At 37.3% G+C, this 21,343-nt stretch overlaps 1 protein-coding gene across 2 annotated transcripts in view; it reads left to right on the forward strand.

The window, feature by feature from the left end:
• Positions 1–21,343, forward strand: part of TBC1D9 (TBC1 domain family member 9) — a 56,101-nt gene that overhangs the window by 15,409 nt on the left and 19,349 nt on the right. For both annotated transcript variants that reach the window (XM_085313216.1, XM_085313217.1), the window contains exons 2-12: positions 148–258; positions 5,053–5,171; positions 6,763–6,991; positions 8,666–8,927; positions 10,095–10,302; positions 13,067–13,273; positions 14,824–14,994; positions 15,459–15,609; positions 17,648–17,862; positions 19,789–19,906; positions 20,936–21,221. In XM_085313216.1, coding sequence (XP_085169342.1) covers positions 148–258; positions 5,053–5,171; positions 6,763–6,991; positions 8,666–8,927; positions 10,095–10,302; positions 13,067–13,273; positions 14,824–14,994; positions 15,459–15,609; positions 17,648–17,862; positions 19,789–19,906; positions 20,936–21,221 — 2,077 coding nt within the window. The remainder of the gene's footprint in view (positions 1–147; positions 259–5,052; positions 5,172–6,762; positions 6,992–8,665; positions 8,928–10,094; positions 10,303–13,066; positions 13,274–14,823; positions 14,995–15,458; positions 15,610–17,647; positions 17,863–19,788; positions 19,907–20,935; positions 21,222–21,343) is intronic.

Below are 21,343 nucleotides of genomic sequence, written 5' to 3' on the forward strand. Positions count from 1 at the left end.
TTACAGCATGAAAGAACAAGTGTATTGAAATGAATACATAGACCTATCTCTTCCCGTGGAAGATGAAATGGAGGAGGGAAGGGAGGGAGCAAATGGGGTCCCAGACAATCCTTCACTGTATATGCATCATTGTTTCCTGTCCTGTAGGTCTCCTTGTGGGTACTCTTGATGTTGTGCTGGACTCAAGTGCGAGAGTGGCACCATATCGAATCCTCTACCAAGCGCCAGACTCCTTGGTATACTGGACTATTGCCTGTGGTAAGGATACACATACTGACATGCGGGTTTTTGTTCTTCCTGGGTAGTGTGCCACATAACTAATAGAGCATCCTGCCTGCTGAACACAGTCATTTTAGGACAAATAAATGGATCAGGATGGAACAGAAAATCTAGTGGTTAAATACGAAGCTTAGGAAAATAGGAAGTGTTTTGTTAAGCAATTACTGGGGTAAAACCAACGATGACCGTGAAGCAGGGACAGAGGCCTGAGTTATTTTCTATTCTCCGTCTCCCAAATGTGTTCCCTGATGGGCAGTCTGGAGCCTATACCTGGAGCCTTTCCTTGCATATTCTTCCCCACTCTCGTGGCTCATTCCTGCTGCACTTCTGAAGTCCATCATTCTGGGGTGATGGGCTACCTCCAAACAGTAAAGTAGGGAGAGTGCCTGGATTATGGTCCCCAAGTTATTTAGACTGGGCACCTGGCTTCTCTTGAAATGGAAATTAGGAAGATAGTGCAATCTCATTTGAGTATTGAGTATGGGTAAGGCACTTCCTGGATTATGGGCTCAGTCTCCTCCAAGATAAGTGCCATCTAAGTCCCATGGATGCCCATTTTCTGCTCAGTTATTTGAGACAGTGTGTATCATCCTTCTAGGTATGAGGTACCTAAAATTACAGTATGGCAGTGCCTAGGCTATGTGCTTAAATACAGAGTGTATTTTCTTTAACAGATGTGATAACCCTTAAGAGCTTTGGTCTTGAAGGCTTAACTTTGACATATCTAACCATAAGGGTGTTCCTTCTGTCATTATAATGGTTGCTGAAATCAATGAGGTGTCTRTTTTGGTATTTTAACTAGGATTTCTATGTGCATCAGATCCAGTAAAAATTAAACATTTATTTCTGTGGTTGGGCACTTTTTGCAAGTAATGCGAAGCAGCATGTAGTCTGGTTCCACCTGCCAACTCTGAAAACAGTGTCTGCAGCTGAATGCAGAAGATGAAGTTATTTAGCCTTCAAGCTTGTAATRTCAAGTCCTCAGTTTGATAGTATTGCTTTGCCAGTCTTGGAAAGTGAAGACCTTTTGAATGCAACACCTAACTAGCCCTAAARTTTCAGTGTGTTCCAGGCAGCAGCCAGAACCCTGTTCTTATGAAAGAAAACTGTAAAAGAGGATTAATGGGGAATGCACATATGCCTGTCATTCTTTTAATAGACTGTTAACTTCTAGCACCTCTGATGCCACCTAAAATTCAAAAAATATTGAGTAATGGAGCTGTAGACTTTTTCTTGCCTAACAATGGCACCTTCATCTCTCATCCTCCCAATGGAATTTCAAATTCATAGAATCATAGAACCGGTAAAGTTGGAAGGGACCTCTGGAGATGATCTAGTCCAACCCCCCTGCTCAAGCAGGGTTTAGATACTTAGGATGACTTTTCCTCCAGATGAACTAGAAGGGATGTGGAGGTTTGCACAAACCCTCTTCACACTTTAGAAGAGCGGGAGGAATGGACTAAGGCTTGCCATAATCTAATAATTTTAGCAATTCAAAGCAATCTTAAAGCATGTGATTCAAGTGTCTGGCAAAGATGATCTCAGACCTGTCGCATGTTCTGAATTCAATATGAAGTTTTTGAACAGCTCACCTTAGTACAGGTATTTCTTGCTGCTTCTGATGGTAAGCAGATCTGATAGATGGCTTCAATTAAGCAGCCATTTTTTCCCTGTACACTGATTAGTATCAACTCCCTGAAGGATTTTAAAATTTGTATAAGATAATTTCCCTTTAGTGACAGCTAATAGTAAAAATAGATATTAATGGAGTTGTCAGTAGTATGAAGGTCTTTGGGAAAGCTTCATTTAACTACTTGATTTGTACTGTCAGCCACTCTGCTGTGACAGCGAATAACAGGACATTGCAGGTCAGCTTCTGATGGATCTCGGTCATGAGAAAGAAAGGTAAAAGTTGTGTTTATTTACCTTATCTGTGCCCGGGCAGAGAGGATTGCAGGCACACATACAACCCCATCTTCCCTTCACCCAAATGTCAGAGCATAGCGATTAGTAAGGACCTCTGTCCCAGAAACTCAAAAAGGAGTCACCGAGGGCACAAATTTTTTACTATTTACAGACTCCTTTTAGACAGGATCACAAAGCTCTCAACAAGGTAGTGTTTCTTTGAAGACACTAATACTGTGCACACATGCAGAAATTTCTGTAACTTTGTGGAAATGGGCCTTGTGACTCTTTCTGTAAGCGCATTTGCAGGGTTTTTTTTTGTGATGATATCTGTAGATAATTACTGTGTTTTTTACTTGCWGTGTGTGTCCTCAGATAATCAGAGGCATAAAACTGAAAGTGGGAAAGCTCATTTCATTTCACGATAAGCTGAACATACCATTTAGAGGAGAGAAAGGCGTGATTAACAGCCCATTGTACATTCTGTTGCCCCTTTCATTTACTCTCAATTTTTGCTCTGTATTCTGAAGTGCAGTGGTTTATATGGTAGATGTTTTTTCCCTTCCCTAGGATTTAGAGATATTGCTTAATTCACCTAAAAGACCAGTGAGTGACTACTTCCAACATGTGCTAAGATTGACAAAGGACAGATGTGTGCTTTAAAACATTGCAGTGGAAACTCTTTTTAAAAAAATCCTGAGTATATAGAGCAGAGAGAAGAGTCTAGATGGATGAGAAATAGATTAGAACTCTAATTCTGCTCCACATCAGCTGCAGGGTTTGGCCTAATTCCACAACATGCTGTAGATGAGAATGTCTGTGGGAGTAAATAGTAAGATACTGGAGACAAAAAACAAGGGAAAAAATGAGATGGAGGTGACAGATTAAAGATATCAGACAAAGCTCTTTTCTTGAGAAGTAATGAAAATAACTGTTCAGCCACAAACAAGGAACAGTTTTAAGAAACGGAACTTTGGGGAAGTGTTTGCACTGCTTTTACTGCTCTTCAAGATGAGCGATTGTTCTGATGACAGTTTGGTTTTATACACGTAGCTCATATTTCATCATTGCTTTTTACAGCAATGTAAAAGCCAAGAAGAAGTAAATTGGTCTTCAGACCACCTTCTGAGTTCCAGGAAGAACTGATTGCATCCGCTAGTTTGGAGGAACAGCAGTGATGGCAGTCACTTACACTTTTGAAATATCATTGGTTAAATATGCATGCTGATCTGCAACCTGATTTATTTATCTATACTGCAACCAGAAATGTGAAATTTCTGGAAATTGCGGAGAATGTTGCTTTCCTTAGAGTTGCGCAAAGCTCTGATTGTATTCCCTAGAAATAAGAAGGTTGAACTAGATGATCTCAAGAGATCCCTTCCAACCTTACAGATTCTATGATTCTAGTGTTGATTCCATTTCCTAATTAGATTGACATACTTCTAATCAAGCTTCAGATATTTTTATATGAACATTTATTTGAAAAAATATTTTTTTACTAAATACATTTATATAACAATTTAAAACCATAATTAGGTATGTTCTGAAATTCTTGTAGCATTCTGCATTTCTTTAATCTGCTCAGACTCAATGCTTTTCCCAGGTGAACTTTCATCTGGCTCCCTCTTGACCATGCTTTTTTTTGTTCCTTCACACGTGGGTCAAATGTTAGTAGTCCAGCTTGCCTCATAAATTCCACCTCCTTTTCAGTCACAAAACTCCTCAAGGCTTTTGCAGAGGCTAAACATTTTGCTCCAGCCTGTGAAGACTTTTTTCCACCAGAGACTGTTTAGCTCAATTGGTTAGAGTGTGGTGCTGCTAATACCAAGGTTGTGGGTTCAATCCCTGTACGGGCTATGCTGAGGATTGGACTAGATGATCTCCAGAGGTCCCTTCCAACCTTACTGTCCTATGATTTCAAAATAGGGTTTGAATAAGTATTTGCAGGAAACAATCATTAAATCTYGTGGACTCTGGGGACACACAAGTTCTGTAAGTGCATGGATTTTTTTTTCTTCAGGATGTGCACAGAAAGATCATAAACAGCACAAACAACTTTATTATGCAAGATAAAGAGAACAAAGGGGACAAAATGAACGTTTTATTTATTGCAATCCCATCTCAAATAAAATGGAAGCAGAAATTTGCATATGTAAACTCAAGTTCATACCAGAAGCTTTTTGGTTCTAGTTCTGTGCTGCTTTACAGGCTACATGTATGCTGATTGCTCTGCATCAGCATTCTCTGTCTTGACTCCTTTTGGTCTCATAAGATAACTTGGGTTGCTAAAGTTGAGTTTATTCTTTCATCGTTAMAAGTAAACCACCTGTGGAAATTCTCTCATCCTAAAAAGACCTAGCTTTCTTAGAGATCTTTCAGCACTATTCTTTTGAGGAARGTGCTTTCTAACAGAGTTGTCAAGAAAGCTGTCCTTTTCAACTTTTACTCTTGTAATTTTATGTATAGTGTACAGTTCTGTATCAGGCTGAACAATTAAGAACTAACTGTAGAGTATACAACTCTTGGAAGTTTTTGTTGGTTCTGCAAAAAAATGCAAGTAATACCTTTACTGACTTTCCAAGGTGAAGTTGAACAGTTTGTTGTCATTGTGGCTAGAATTCTAAATTTAGTTTTTCTTTCACTCGTGATGCTGACATAAATGATAGGTGCTTTTTACAAAGGATTTTGAAAGTTGCCACCTATTTACTRTGAAATTACAGACTGTGCAAGAGAACTTTGGAATTACAAATGATACAGCATCTGCTATATGGTGAAATATTACTACTTCTATTACTGACAAGTTTTGAGTTCTCTTTTTATTATTAAGAGGGCATAGAAATTGGTAACATTTATTTATTTGTTATACAGGTTGCTCAAGGAAGGAAATCACTGAACATTGGGAGTGGCTTGAACAGAATTTGTTGCAAACTCTTTCAATCTTTGAAAATGAGAATGACATAAACACATTTGTGAGAGGAAAAATACAGGTAGTTAAGTATACTATTATAAATATTGTTAATGATAGATGTGACTGCAAAAGGAAAACTGATGTGAATTCCAAGCAAATTTGACCTAACATTCCTATGCTGCTCCACCTTTTTGAAGGAAAACAAGAGTGATAACATATATCAAAAATTAGGGAGCCTGGCTGTAGTGCACATAACTTCAGCAATGTAGTTCAAAACAAAATCCAATCATTTAAATGTTTCAAAATTAATTGTGCTATTGCTTCTATCTTAAGCTCTGTCAGTTTTCAATGCAAATTCTTTTTTTCAGTGCAAAGTTTTAACTTTTGTACAAGTTATTCATTCTGTAATGTCTCTTTAGCCACTTCTAAATGTAGTAATATGGCTTAGTATTGGCCTTTATACCTTATATAGGTGTTTATTTTTGTTTGCTTTTACCAGTGTATCCCTTTCCCCCCATAGGGGAATGAGTGACTATTACTGGTAAAGAAGTACTTCATCCACRCTGGGAATTATATAAAAAAGATATATTGATAAAAGATTATGTGTAAGCAAAATGATTGTACTTTACATAATTTCTGTGTATTCAGACATTCACGTTGTCTCACTCCTTTCTTTCAAAATTTCATGTAATAAGTCAATTGTCTTAAATTCCCTTGTGTTTGAGTGTTTTACTAGTTGATCAGATATGAAAGTTATAGATGCTTATAATAATACCTTACATGGAAGACATCTGTTCTGTAAAAATATAAGCCTTTAAGAAAATTGTTACATTTGACAAATATCTTTTTAAAAAATAGATAACCATCATTTGTTAGACAATCTTTGCTATAATCTCCAAATGAATTGACTAATTTATCAAGAAATAGTTTCCCTTTTATACCTTTAAGATAGAGGGCAGTAAAGAAGGCTTATGAAATAGATTGGAAAATAAGTGAGTACAGCAGAACTTCAGTTATTTAACAGAAACATCTGTAGTATTTCAGGTATCTAAAAACGGCCTTTCACTAGACTACTGCCATTTCAAACTTTATGAAGCTCTACTACACCTGAAAGTATGAATGATTTTTCCATCCTGTTGGTCARTCTGTTAGAAGGTAGTTCTGATTCTCATTTTTTTTCTTCAGGATCCATTAAGAAGAGTTGTAGGTTGGTTATGTTTGGTTTTTTCTTTTCCCTTAATAAGTAGTAGATTCTTTTTTTCTTTTTTCCTTTTTTTGAATAAAATTTTCTAGTGAAATCCTATTTCTGTTACCTCAAGAAGTATCTTGCCTGGGAGTGGGAAGAATCACAGGTCATAGATACCTTGAAAAGTAGTTAKGAATATTTGAAGTGGACTTGTTAGTTTAAAACAAGATGCTGGCCAAGCAGTTAAGTGGTTGGTGCTTGGTTGCTTGTGACATAGGCATAGTAAGAAGAGAAGTCCTCAGAAAGACAGCTTTCACTAAAAGTAAGTAACTACATAAGCAAAAGAATGAGAAKAAAAACAGAGAACAAAGACTTTCTTGACATACAGTAACTTGTGGCCTTTGCATCCAGAGAGTATAGCAATGAGAATATCTACTACTCTGTGGTGGCTAATGTGCTATGTACTTTCTTCGCTACCTGCTAGGGCATCATCGCAGAATACAACAAAATCAACGGCATCAAGGAGGATGATGATACAGAAAAATTTAAGGAAGCCATAGTGAAGTTTCACAAGCTATTTGGGATGCCAGAAGAAGAGAAATTAGTAAATTATTACTCCTGCAGTTATTGGAAGGGGAAAGTTCCTCGTCAGGGCTGGATGTATCTCAGCATTAATCACCTTTGCTTTTATTCCTTCCTTATGGGAAGGGAAGGTACGCATAACAGGAATGACGGTCTATGCACTTAAAAAATGTTGGGAAATCATCTGCAGTTTGTTACTGTTTGCTGAATGCTAAGGGTACAAAGACACAGCTAAGTAAAATTGGAGTAGGGATCAATTCCCTGATTGTCTGCACTGCTTAATTCTACACTTGCTCCCTGGCTTGTTTTGGGTTTTTCAAACTAGCTCTCTGCAAAAAAATATCTAGGCATGGTTTAGAGGCATTATCTGCTTCAAGAACCCTATCCAAAAGGAAATAGGGATGAGATCACACCAATTTTGGCTCTCTCTGCTCTTATACAATCCCCCAGTACTACTAAGGCAGACTCAAATGCCTCACTCTTGTACCACACCAGAAAATCACAAAGGGCTTGGARACCCAGGATCAACTGCTATGTAGTGTTGATGAAACCATTCTGCCCTGAAGGGAGCTCCCTTCAGGGAGCTTGTTCAGAGCAGTATAAGTGAGCCAGTATACACTGATTAATTTGGGGTAATGACTCACGCTCAAGTTTCTGTTTAGCAATGTAAACTAAGAGAATGATTGGTTTCTGCACTTAAAGTAAATATAGTCTCTGTTCTAAGAAACCAATATCCTACTGTAATGATGTGGAAAGGAAAGCTAAGGATCCAGTATTGCTGTAGCATTTTGTAATGTGCTGTTTTAATATATAAAAATCATACAGCAGAGGATCCTGAGATGACCTGTACAAATCTTTCATTGTCAGCCATTCTGCTGGTTGGTGCAGATGCATCTAGGAGAAATACTTATTTCAAACCTCCATACAAAATGTTCTTTGAATACTATGTTGTATCCTGGTTGTGCCTTAGTAGTACCAGAAGGATTCCTAAATGCTTGCAGTTGTACACTATGACACCATAGAAAAGCTTTGTAGTTTTCTCTCAAAAAATTGAATGTGATATTTCTGTGATGATAAAAGCAAGACCAGTTGAATGCCCGTCAAATATCTGAAGTTCTAAATTCTAAAAGAAAGCAGACTAACACTGATTTTGGAAAAATGGGCCAACACTTGCTGCAGTGRTTTCCATAGCAGGAGAGGCTGACTAGATATATAGCTATAGGATTAAATACATCAGCTGGTTTAGTATACATGAACTCTTTTATGATTTTTTTTGTCTAGTTGCTCAAATTCCTGTTTTATTTTTGTTAGTAAAATGGTATGCTATATCATGATTAAATTGAGGACTTTCCTGAATCTCTTAATAGATAGACTGCGAAGCAGTTTAATTYCGCTGCTTTAGCTGTTGGACAGTAGTCAGAAGCCTGTTTGGTGTGTTCAGACTACATTTCTCCTCTCTGTAAGGAGAGAGGACTTCAGAGTCTGGGTGGATACGATGGCAATGATATATTATTTTAGCCTACCTAGCTTTGTAATGCTTATCTATGATATTCTGTGCAGAAGTAAATATATATTTAAACACTTTTGTCCCTGTCAAGTGGTAAGAACTGTTAGTCAGATAATTGTTGGGGGGAGGAGGTTGGTTTTCTTTCAATCTCCTTTTAACAAGCTGAGTCTGTTCATTTTGTCCTCTCAGCTTTTCAAGATGCAAGAAAATCCCATCTGAATACATTTTATGTACAATGGAAGATGAATGTTTAGAWTAATTTTTTGCACTAAATCTTTCCTGTTTTGCTTCTGTTCAGCGAAGTTAGTTATCCGCTGGGTTGATATCACTCAACTTGAGAAGAATGCTACACTACTCTTTCCTGATATGATCAAAGTAAGCACAAGGTCAAGTGAACATTTCTTTTCGGTGTTCCTCAATATCAGTGAGACATTTAAATTAATGGAACAGCTTGCCAACATAGCTATGCGACAGCTCTTGGACAACGAAGGATTTGAACAAGACAGGTCGTTACCCAAATTGAAAAAGAAATCCCCCAAAAAGGTATCTGCCCTGAAACGGTAAGTAACATTGGCTCTTAGTTGTTTTCTTCTCCTCAATTCTCTTGCCTACAGCATTTTACGTAGAGGTTTTCTAATGATGCTGCCATTTACTGTTTCTTCAAAAGGAATAATTGTTTCCCAATGGTGACAAAAGGTGGAGAATTATTTAGATATAATTGTTTAGTCTCTTCTTGAAATAGAAAAGAGAAATAGGCCAGTAAGGACATGTTAATAAATAAATGTTTGAGCCAAATTTTCATTTATTTCTTTATGCATCTCTTGACACTGGCTTTTATTAGCTATTAGGTATTAGATATCTGTTGTAAAGCTCCTTTATGTTATCAGGGGTTATAAAGTAACTTAAATGTCAATAAAAAAACATGCCTACATACAACTTGGCCCTATAGCTGGAATTAAAAAAAAAAAAGCTATAGATACAGAATTCTATGCCAAACTTACGGTAAGTAGCAGAGTTTTTGATTGTTTGTTTGTTTGTTTAAAAAAGGTAAAATTGTTGAAGCAGATATACAATGTGGAAAATGTTACTGCTTGTCTCTATTCATCTTATACTGCAATTGAACAGCTTCTTGTTCATTCTATATGCTGCTCATATTAGTTAAAAGAATTGTGATCRGTGCTTTATTTTCTTTCTTGTTATTTAATGACATCTGACCTGCATTATATCATTTAAGTTTGTCTTTCTAACTATTTCGTAGTTCATTTCATAGTACTTCTGAATTGTTGTATTTGGTCTAATACTGAATACATTAGCAAGGCTAAACTTTGAAATTATTAACAAACTGTAGACATAATGATTCCATTGCATTACTAAATCAGCCTCAAAGAAATGCTTTTGTCATAACATTACTCTGACTTGTATGTCATTAAGTAATAAATGGATTCACTGAGCGGAATGCCAAAAGATTACCTAATCTGTTCCCTCTGAGAAGTCAGGGTCATTGTACCTAAGTCATTCCTGGGAAATATTTCTTTCATGTAGTCTTACAATCTTCCAGCAAGGGAGATGATGCAGCCCCTCTGAGCAAACTGTCCRCTGTTTTGCTCTGCTTAACTGCATATGAGTATGTAACTGCTGTGTGTTAATGGCAATGATTTGTATGAAATGATTTAATGAAATATATTATGTCCTTTAAAAAAAAGAAACGGCTATCTTCTTGTTTTTAGGGATCTCGATGCCAGAGCAAAAAGTGAGCGATACCGGGCATTGTTCCGACTTCCCAAGGATGAGAAATTAGATGGACACACAGACTGTACTCTGTGGACTCCATTCAACAAAATGCACATTTTGGGTCAGATGTTTGTTTCTACAAACTACATTTGCTTTACTAGTAAGGAAGAGAACTTGTGCAGCCTTATTATTCCTCTTCGAGAGGTAAATACTTTATACGCAGATTGATATGGCAAAAGGAAAGATGAAGTATATCCTATTGTAAACTGAATCCTAGCTTCCTTTCCCCCACCTCCACCTCCCACAATACTGATGAAAAGCTGTCTTCATCCCTCTGGTCCCCTGTGAATGTACCACTCTGGCATGTTCTAAGTAATATTTAGTGACTATGTGTCTTAGTTTTAAGTAYCTAGTACAAAAATTCACAGTGAGTTTTCCCTGCCAGCTTTTACAACCTTCATGAGCTTAATTTACAGCCACACAGTATGATTTTTTTTTTTTTTTTTTTTAATGCTTTATAGGGAGGGAAGGTAAAACTTCCTAGATTGATCAGTGGAACTTCTATTAAAGAATCTGTAGGATAAGATGGGCTTTTGTCAGATATAAAAAGATCCATAATGCTAACGCACTGAATTGTCCCTTCACATAGACAAACTAACAATCATTTATTCCTATATGTGAAAAATATTTATGTCAGCAGTTTATAAATTGGTGTTTTGCCCTTTTTAAAGCTGGTCTCAAAAAATTTAAATTACGTATTCTATAAGAAGAATTTTAAGTTTGATACARTGAAAAAATAATTATATTGGGGAGGTTTTTTATGAGGCAGATTGATGGAAAGTGTATAAAGTATACCTTGGAAATAGTAGCAAAACTTTTATATAACCAGGGACAGATTCGCTTATCTAAAAACATCTCGTCTGAAGAACAGTGGAATACTTTAGGGACCTTACCCGTTCGCTCCTCACCCCAAATTGTTAAGAGTATTAAAAAATATATATATTTGTTTGAATGCAATGACCTTGGCTATTTGAGAGGAGACATTCAGTTCCAGCTGTGCTGTTTGTCTGTTATTCTAAGGGAAAAACAATCCTCCCAGTGAAGTTAAGTGGTAGAAGAGAACAGGAATAAAGTCTGCATTTAACAGAAATCTCTTTCCTGGATGCAGACTCAGCAACTGCTTTTGATAACCACAGCTGTAGCAGCATGGGATTCAAAGTAGCTCCTAGCCTTTGAGAGAAAGAAATAACTGAAAGAATAAGTATTTTGTAAGTGTTCTTTGTGTGAACAGATGAGGTATCCACACTAGCAAGGAAAACTGCCAAACTGGATAGTACTAACCCACTGAACAACAGATCAGTRCCCTTAGGTTAGGGGGAGGCTTTCTGTTTACTTAAAGCTTTTGGATTAGACCTTAATTTCAGAGTTCTGTAGATACCCTGGAGATGTTCTGACAGACAGGCAAAAATACAGCATTGAATCAGTAGTGATGATCAGAAAGGCAGATTTTTCATGACTGAATGCCCTATTTGCTGCAACCAGAAGCCCTAGTCTCAGAGATCAGCACTTCAGATGTGTGTGCATCTCTGCTTGAATGCGAAGGAAGTGGATTTTGGCTCCTGTTATAACAAATCATACTGTTCTATCTCTTCGTTTTTTCTTTCCTTTGTGCTGATTATGCTCAGCTCTTGAGTGCCACAGAAAATTAATATAGGCACACTTTTTAGCTAGTTTGAATATGCTACTGAGGCTCTTTAATAAAAGAGCTGATAGATTTGTAATTTATAGAAAAATAAAAGGAAGTTGGCAGGATAGAGGAAGCACCAGAGCAGTGTGTTGTGGTCTTTAAAGAGATCTTTAGAGGAAATGTTATATGAAAAACAGTTATCTTATTCTTCTAGCTGTTGAAGTGTTAGTACTATCGCACTAATGGCTCACCATTGATCTCTAGTTTAAAAAAAAAATGTCTTGGCAAACTGAAATGTGCTCTCTTTTATCCTGAAGATGCTAATACAGGTTTTATTACTTAGGAGATTGTTTAAAGCCATAAAAGCAGTGGTTAAAAGCACTTAACTTACACTGTGTGTTTTGTTTGTTGTACTAACTGTAAAAACTTGGTTGATTTGTTTTTAAGGCTAATTAGAACATGCTTGTGGCTGGTATGCAATTCATCTGCAATGTATGACTTATCTGTAGATTTAAGATTAATACACTTTCCCAAAAACTCAGTGAATTAGTGACCTATACTGAGTAGATTGTGAGTAGACTGTGGTCTGAGYACAGTTTGCAGGTTGGAGTTCAGTTAGATCAGTGACCACCTCAAAATTGAAGGCCACACAGAAACCTCTGCGTTGGAGGATTAAGTGCTTTCCTTTGTAAGGAAAGATGTGGGGATAGTTTCCATTAGTTTGCAGGTTTCTGTATATCATGAAAACACAGGTTGATAATGGTTGTTACTGCAAGGGATGCAGCTCTAACATAGAAAAGRTATTTCAGCAAAAAAGCTTTTTTGTGCATCTTAGTAATGAAGAGTAAGGAGAAGAAGAAGAAGAAGGAAAAAAAAAGAAAGAAAACTGTGGTGACACAGCCTGTACCAGGTTTGAGAACATGGCAAGGGATTTTGAGTTTTTGAGAAGAAGCTCAGAAAGTTATATCCTACAGAAAAGTTCTGTGGTCTTAAACTCTTAAAATAAAAGCTTAAGGAAATAAACTAAGCAGTGCAAAGTACAAAGGATTTTTTTTTTTTTTTTGCTAGAGAAGGTAAAGAAGCCATCTGTAGGGGGATAACAGTCTCTGTATTTGAGTTAAGTCTTGGAGTCCATACATACCTTGTTTTCCAGCAGAAGGATACCCATAATTATTCTATATAGGGAAAAGAGGACATGAGTTTATTCTAATAAGATGGTTCTTAAGACCAAGCAACTTGATTAKCTGCAGACCTTGACCTATGGCTACTGTTTCTCCCCAGGTGACAATAGTGGAAAAGGCAGACAGCTCCAGTGTGTTGCCCAGCCCATTATCCATCAGCACTAAAAACAGAATGACATTCCTCTTTGCCAACTTGAAAGACAGAGACTTTCTTGTGCAGAGGATCTCAGATTTTCTGCAACAAACCACTTCCAAAATATACTTGGAAAAAGATATTTCTGGAAGCTGTATCAGCTCAGATGATGAGGTATGTGGAAGAAATGAATCATTTACTTGAAGGGAATTTTAACTGAGGGGAGGAAGGAAACCACACAAAAAAAAGAAAAAAAAAAAAAAGAAAGAAAACTTAAGTTTTTAGAAGACCAAGGCTTTGTACACAGAATCCTTTGTGTTAATGTCTTTTAGCTGACCTAAACTTAAGAGATACAATGTTGTGATTAGGACTTTTTCTTTTCTTTGGTTATATCTAAGAAATTACARCTGCCGTGGAAGAGCTACTCTAACTCCTGCTGCCACATTCTGAAATTTCAGTAGACATTGTTGGAAAATGTCATAGTTAACTATCTGATTAACTGAATTTTTAATACCCATCAACTTGTCAAAGTCAAAATATAATTGAGAGATTTTAATATCTTGAAGAAATTATCAATTGCTATACAAAACACTTTTTATACAAGTCTCTCACCGATAAATATGATATTTGATCCTTCATAGAAGGATGTCTGAGCCAAGCAAGTTTGAGGCTCTATGTGCACTGCAACTGAACTTCACAAAATTTTAACAATAAAAAGAATCCTCCATTCTGGACATCAGATGACCCTATTTTGAGATAATCTCGTATTTAACTACACAAAGTAAATGGCGTTTAGAAGGTGCAGTTAGGTAGATTTGTGCCAGGCGCTTCAAATATCAAGGCATCCACTGAATGTTTAGGTTATAGGTATGAAATTAAGTACTTCACCACATGACTTCATCAGATCTGTTAAACYGAGCCAAGTTTAGCAGGTCAGATCTCAGAGCAGAAAGGGATTTTGTGGTTTATCGTTTTCGTTTTATATAGGTAGAGATCACTTTCCAAGTCAGTACTAAGTCTTACCTTAGTATTGTATGAAATATTTCAGCTCTGCTTGCCATGAAAATCTTGAAATCAGCTTCTGATTTGCTTTGTTGGTAGTAGGTTATAATACATGTGTCATTGTGATTGTTTATCAGCGTGCACACACAGGCATATATAATGCTGAAACTTGATGTCTTACTTCTTGCCCTAAATTAATCTTTATTCTACATTCTCAATTATTAAAATTATTATAAGACTTCTCAAAGCTGAAAAGCCAGCAAATTATCTCTCTTCAAAATATTTTTCTGTGTGGGGATATGTACACACTACACTCTCCCCCTACATACATACACACGCACATGTGCATATGAATCTTACATTCTGGACAGTCAAGGAGCCACCTGGGCAGCCAACAGTCCTATGATGTTGACAGGAGACCAAAGGAGGGAGTTGAATAGTGTAGAGCTTATTAAAGTTAGCACTACCATAGCAATTCTAATTACAGGATCTGGAGTTTTCATGGGGAAGATGGGATGGGGGAAGGCACTGAGAAACTGGAAACAGTTTGATTATTTTATACCTGTTCAATTTCTACTGCCATATGCTCATTCTAGGATTGTAGTGATTTAATTTGCTCAATTTGGGTGAGCTGTTTTCAGTATAGTAACTTTGATGCAGTGAATTARGAAGTCAAATCCTGCTCAGCCACACATCTAAATTGCTTGTGACTGGTTCTGCAGGTGTTTACAAGACCAAATAGTATCATTTCTGCCAGCCCTCATAAAAGCCTCAACTCTGAGTCTGATGGAGAGCGACAGTTTAATCTTAATGGCAATGGCATTCCAACAGCAACTCAAGCTTTAATGACGATGTATCGGCGGCGGTCACCTGAAGAGTTCAACCCCAAGCTGGTAATATGTCTGAGTTCTGTGCCTGATTGGAAAAGTTGTTGATTATCTTTTCATTAAAGAACCTGTTGCTGATATACGAAAGTTTTATCCTGCCACTGACAATTAAGAGGCAGTATTTTTCACAAATGTAAAGCATTAAACATGCTGTTCTTTTATCAGTACARCTTCTCTACATTCACAAGAAAAGTGTGAAAGTAATTCAGGTAGAGATTGTTTGCCTGCTCTTAAGTGCAACTGCTCCAACAGAGTTCTTTTTACAGCAAAGTGTTCTTGGGGAGAAACAAAGACGTGAGAGGAAGCAGACTGTTAAGAGAATGGAATTGTAGCCGAATTATTTCTCACTGTCCTTGGAAAGCTTAAAAAGAAAAGAAAAAAATTGCAGACTTCTAGCACTTAACATCTCAGTGAGGCAGAGTGTTAAGAAGATAAGCTACATCTTTATGCATTTCTTTCTTTGTTCTTAGGCTAAAGAGTTTTTGAAGGAACAGGCGTGGAAGATTCACTTTGCTGAATATGGCCAAGGAGTCTGTATGTATCGTACAGAAAAAACTAGAGACCTTGTGCTGAAGGGCATTCCAGAAAGCATGAGGGGGGAACTTTGGTTGCTGCTTTCAGGTAGGTACTCATTAAGAGCATGACCGTGGGATACGCAAAACATGAGGGGAGAGAGGATTTTAGAAGYGTTAGAAAGTGCAGATAATAAGCATCCAAGTATTTGGAGCTAGTAAAGCTGTGATTGTTAGCAGGTGCCAGACTGGTTTAGGCCAGAGTTCTATCTAGACCAGTAGTATTCTTTCTCAAACAGGCTTACATAATCATTGAAAAACAAAAAAACAGAACACTTACTTGTGTTAGTAGAAGTCAGCACTCTGGAGGGTGGTTCCTAAACATAAAGTTGCATCTCAGGTGTGTTTCAGTAACCACTAGCTAGCTTTCCATCTGGTTAATCACTTATGAATCCAGTTATGCTTTTGGCTTTCACAGCAAGTTGTTGCAAGGGATTCTAAAATTTAGTGGTGTTGCATGGAAACAGCATCTTTGTTGGTTTGGGGGTTTTTGTTTGTTTTGTTTTAAACATGTTTTTGTATCATTTTATTATGTGCCCCTAGTATGTGAAAAAAAAGGTGAGAAAACATTCTCTTGTCCATCTTCTCTGTGCTGCTGAGGATTCTCTAGATCTGTGTCTCCTCACACCTTTTTTCAAAGTTGAGGAATTTTATTCATTTTTATTACTTCTTACATTGAAAGTATTCCATGCCTCTGRGTTTCTTCATACTTTTTGCCTTTCTGTATGCCCTCAGTAGTTCTGACCCTTCCTGAGATAGTGACCACAGCTACCTGCAGCATTTATGATATGGATACACCAGGGACTTTATGACAACAAAATGATGCTTTCTTTTTTGTTGTGAATTTCTTCACTAATAATGCTTAGCCTTATACCACTCTTTGCTGCTGAATATTRAACAAATGTTTTCAGAAAATATGCACAGGGATGCCCAGATCTGTCTTGTGCTAGTTTGGACCAATTTTCACTATGTATGTGTAATTAGTAGTGTTTTCTTCAATCTACATTACTTTGTGCTTGCTAACACTTGATTTTGTTTGTGACTGTGCAGTCACATGGCATCATGAGATCTCTCTGCAGCTGACTATTGGTTTGATTATCCTGAATAACTGAAGACATGCTTCTGAGAAAGCTACTTATCTTGAGGAGGGAATAGAGTATGCTTGGTTGGAGAAATTACACTATCTCAGCCTAAAGCAAGAGACAGGAACTCTTGAGCTCTATTCCTGCTTCTGCCAATGATTCTGTCATACTGGGCAGAGCACTTAACCTGTCTTTAGAATAGGGATGCTGTTGCACACTCACAGGGTTGCTTTGAGATTTCACTGGTGACTTTAAAACTTCCCTGCAAATGAAAATCACCTTAGACATGCTACCTACAGAGAGACCTGGCTGATCGTAATCTGTGTGGCTGTGTCTGTATAGGAGACTAACCAGGGCCAGGATCTCTTCTCTGGTGCTGAGTAAAGGTGGCACAGGCTAGATCATATCCAGACCTCTAAACCTTCCTCCCTCCTGAACAAGCAGTCTCATGCAGGCTGCCTGTGGGGCACCTCTGACACCAAAATTGTGCACAGGCATTGTCCAGGAGGGTGCTGGTTGGCACGAGTCAAAGCCATGCCAGAGGGCATTCTTGCAGTTAAAATAGTACAGGCAAAGATGGTCCACATTAGGTACTGGTGTTGCTGTGCCTTTGAACAAGGAATGTGAGGCAGGCGAATGTGCTGTCACTGGCCCTGTTGACATTGCTCTGTCTGCAGAGAAACACTACTGTTTTGTTTTTCGTGCTGCTGTTTCATTCTGGCTAAGAGTCTTTATTTTCATTTATTTTCATTATTTTGTAAAATTTCATTATGAAGTGCTTTTAGAAGAAAAGACAAAAGGAGGTGATACCTTAATCCCCTAAGCATCGTTCTGTTTTTTATCACCTTCACAATACTAACATTTTATATTTGTATTCAAACTGCATGTTGGGTTTTAAAATTGGCGTTCAAAATGCAAAGGTAGCAGAAAAAARTCATGTTGAGATATTACATCTGCTAACTGTAGATTTTTCTGACTGTTTTAATACTGTTCTCCAATTCCCAGGAGCCATTAATGAAATGGCCACTCATCCTGGCTATTATGAGGATCTAGTGGAGAAATCGATGGGGAAGTATAACCTTGCTACAGAAGAGATAGAGAGGGATCTGCACCGTTCCCTCCCAGAACACCCTGCCTTCCAGAATGAGATGGGTATTGCTGCTCTGAGGAGAGTGTTGACAGCTTATGCTTTTAGAAATCCAAACATAGGATATTGTCAGGTAATTGAAACCCCTTGGAAAAACTTCAAGGTCTAGATTGCAGTTCTTACCTCATACTGCCTTTTTTTTTTTTTTTTTTTTTTTTTTTTTTTAAGTCATGTATATTTGAGTATTTGACTATGTAAAGTACACTCAGGTATGCGTATTCATGTGAAGGAAAGACTCAGTGCTGTAGAATTACAGTAATGCTGAGGTCATTGGGATTTGACAAAAAGACCTATGCTAATAGAAGTATTGGCAGTAGATGCGAAGAGATGTGCACAGTTTTCTGTAAGCATATTTTGTGCCCATAAATCTAGAGGCTGGACAGAGGATGACTACAGAGCTTTTCTGAAATGCATCTGAACAAAAGTGACAAATGAGCCTTGAAGTGCAGTTCTTTTCAGCAGAAAAGACCTTACTAATTGTTCATACTTGAATTTTCACCAACCTATTCATATATATTCATTATATAAAAACGCTTGAACCTCTTTACTTCTTTTTAATGGTGCTATTCAACCATGCAAAAAACCCCTAAAAGATATCTTACCACTCTGTATGATAACCATACACAGTTATAGTTAATGCTGAGCAGTGCATGTTTTTAGTCTTTATGCCTGTGATTCAAGTCTAGTTTCTGATCTCAAATCATGCCCCCTTGCTATGTAGCTCTGAGCAATCTCCTGAGCCTTTTTCTGCCATCCTACGTATTATTATGAAAAGGAAACTTCAACTTATGAGCAGTAAGACCTTGATTAATTCCCAGATGAAGGAAAAAAAGAAAAAGAAAGTGCAAAAAACTCTATCATAAATTATTTAGAGATGTAACTCTAAATATTAACAACACTAACTTTTTTTTTAGTAGAATATACAGGAACAGTAGAAAGACATTGTGTTTCTGTTTGCTAAAACTGTCACAGTAATTGTTAATGGCCTTGGGACTTGGTCCATGGCATACAGAATGCTGATTCACAGTTACAGTGAGAATTCAGGCACTGAAGTATTTTATAAGTGGTAGTCAAGACAAAAGGGAATAACCCAGATCTCTGCAGAATTGTAACATTTTGAATTTCAGTTGCAGCCTTAGTTTCTGGTTCAAGTTGGAGTTTTAATGAATCACATTCTGAAGTGAGTGACTAATTCTGTAGAAGTCAAAATGAGAAGAAAAAGGAATAAAAATACTTAATTTCTTTAGACTATTAGAGGTGTGGTCAAGGATCTAAAYGAACAGAGTCACGGAATGGTTGAGGTTGGAAGGGACCTCTGGAGATAATCTAGTCCAACCCCTCTGCTCAAGCAGGGTCACCTAGAGCATGCTAGATGATAACAAATGACAAACATGATAAATAATTCAGCAGTCATTGTACAATGTTGTGGTATTTGAAATGGAGGGGGGAAAGGTCACAAAAATCTGTCGCGCACAATCAAACATGAAGAGGCAGCAGCAAGAAACTTCTGTTTCACTACACACTGGCTGTTGTGACTGATACTGCTACACATTTGCCTAGGCCCACAGATGCTCTGTCTGGGTCCTTCCGTAGTAGCAGAAAGCCTGAGGGAGCACAGCTTGCTGCAAAGGGTGGTACAGCAGCGCTTTTGCCCAGCTCTTTAGGAGRCATTTTGGCTATATTAAATCCAGATTTCCTACTGGAAGAACTTTGGTATGCTTTAACAGTGAAACTGGATTCTTGCAGGCTTGAGTAGGCTCCTGATTTCACAAAGAAACCTTGATCTTTCTTTTTATTGAGGGGAGGGGAAAAAAGTTTTGAGACTTTCTTAAGTATTACTGTGAGCTTTGGGAAAACATTGCCTGTTGTATTTGCAGGAAAATATTTCGTGGAACTGGAAGGGGGATATGTTTYCTAACTACAGCAAGCACTTATCTGCCCACTTAATGTTCTAGGTATTGAAGAAATGGTGTATAGTGATTGATATTTTTTCTTTTAGGCTATGAATATTGTCACCTCAGTACTCCTCCTTTATGCAAAAGAAGAGGAAGCTTTCTGGTTGCTCGTGGCTTTGTGTGAACGTATGCTACCTGACTACTACAACACAAGAGTTGTTGGTATGTTATGTTTTTTTTCTGAAATTACAGTACAAAAATTAATCAAATTAATTTTTATGATTTATATTGAGACAAGGATATGTGTAGATACATTTGTGGCATAAAAACAATTGTGGACACTCATGATGAAGCAGTTTGCTCAGGAGCACAGAATTCCTTAAACAGATACTGTGAAAGTTAATAACTTTTTTTATTGGTTTAGAATTAGATAGAATTCTAAAGTGGACTGAATCAGGCTGAAAGAAATCCGAAAGAAATGAGAGGGTAGATTTGAGTTTTAAAGGATCCAGTTACTTAATTAAGGTAGGTAGAAAAATAAGCTTAGACAATTTATAGTAGAAGACACTGTATGTGTTCACCTCTGATTTGAAAGAGCAACAGTATCTGAAAGTAGTTGCTGTCAGATAAGTTTCTTTGCATAGGTGAACTAAGCAAATGGCTCTTCAATTCATCCTGAAAATTGCTTTTATTGTGGCTCACAGATGATTGAACTATTCATTTGGTCCTAAAAGTGGTTCTTCCCATATGTTTAAGATATATTATGACACAGATACGTTTGTCTTGCTCTTGCTTACTATTAAGTGTTCTGCAGACTTAGCTTTCCCTGCTCCTGCAGGCCACTTTCACCAGTTCAAGGTTCTCTTGAAAAAAATCCAGACCCTATCAGGCAGTTGCCCTGGCCTCTTCCAATACATAATGCTGAGAAATGTTATTCTGCTAGTACTGGCATGTACTAACTCACTGCRTAACATCTGTAGGTCCAACAGCAAATTGACACTGTTAGCTCGTATCAGGTGTATAATTAAAACAAAAAGTAGCTTACTGAGTTCAGTTAGTATGCACAGCTCAGTAGTGGAATAGAATCAGTTATTTATCTGAAAATGAGAAAATGTGCACAAACATAATGTAGAACACTACTTTTCATATTTTTATGTATAATATGTCCGTATATTTTTCCCTCTAAATATATTTTGATGTATTCAGTGGCTCCCAAATGAATGGGGATCCAACCTTGTTTATTTCTAACAGGAGCGCTGGTGGATCAGGGTGTCTTTGAAGAGTTGGCCCGAGACTACGTTCCACAGCTTTATGACTGCATGCAGGACTTGGGTGTAATATCCACCATTTCTTTGTCCTGGTTCCTCACTCTTTTCCTCAGTGTAATGCCATTTGAGAGTGCTGTGGTGGTTGTGGATTGTTTCTTCTGTGAAGGAATAAAGGTGATATTTCAGTTAGCACTCGCTGTCCTGGATGCTAATGTAGACAAGCTACTTAACTGTAAGGATGATGGAGAAGCCATGACAGTCTTAGGAAGGTATGTATTACAGAAAATAAAATCATTTTATTTTTTTATTTTACTTCTTGATCGTATTATAATATCAACCTGATTTATATTTGGCTACCTTGAAGCATTTAATTTAAACCACTACAGTAAAT

Source organism: Rhea americana, unplaced genomic scaffold (assembly GCF_003343005.1).
Source record: "Rhea americana isolate MKP2758 unplaced genomic scaffold, rheAme1 scaffold_38, whole genome shotgun sequence".
NCBI classification, from domain to species: domain Eukaryota; kingdom Metazoa; phylum Chordata; class Aves; order Rheiformes; family Rheidae; genus Rhea; species Rhea americana.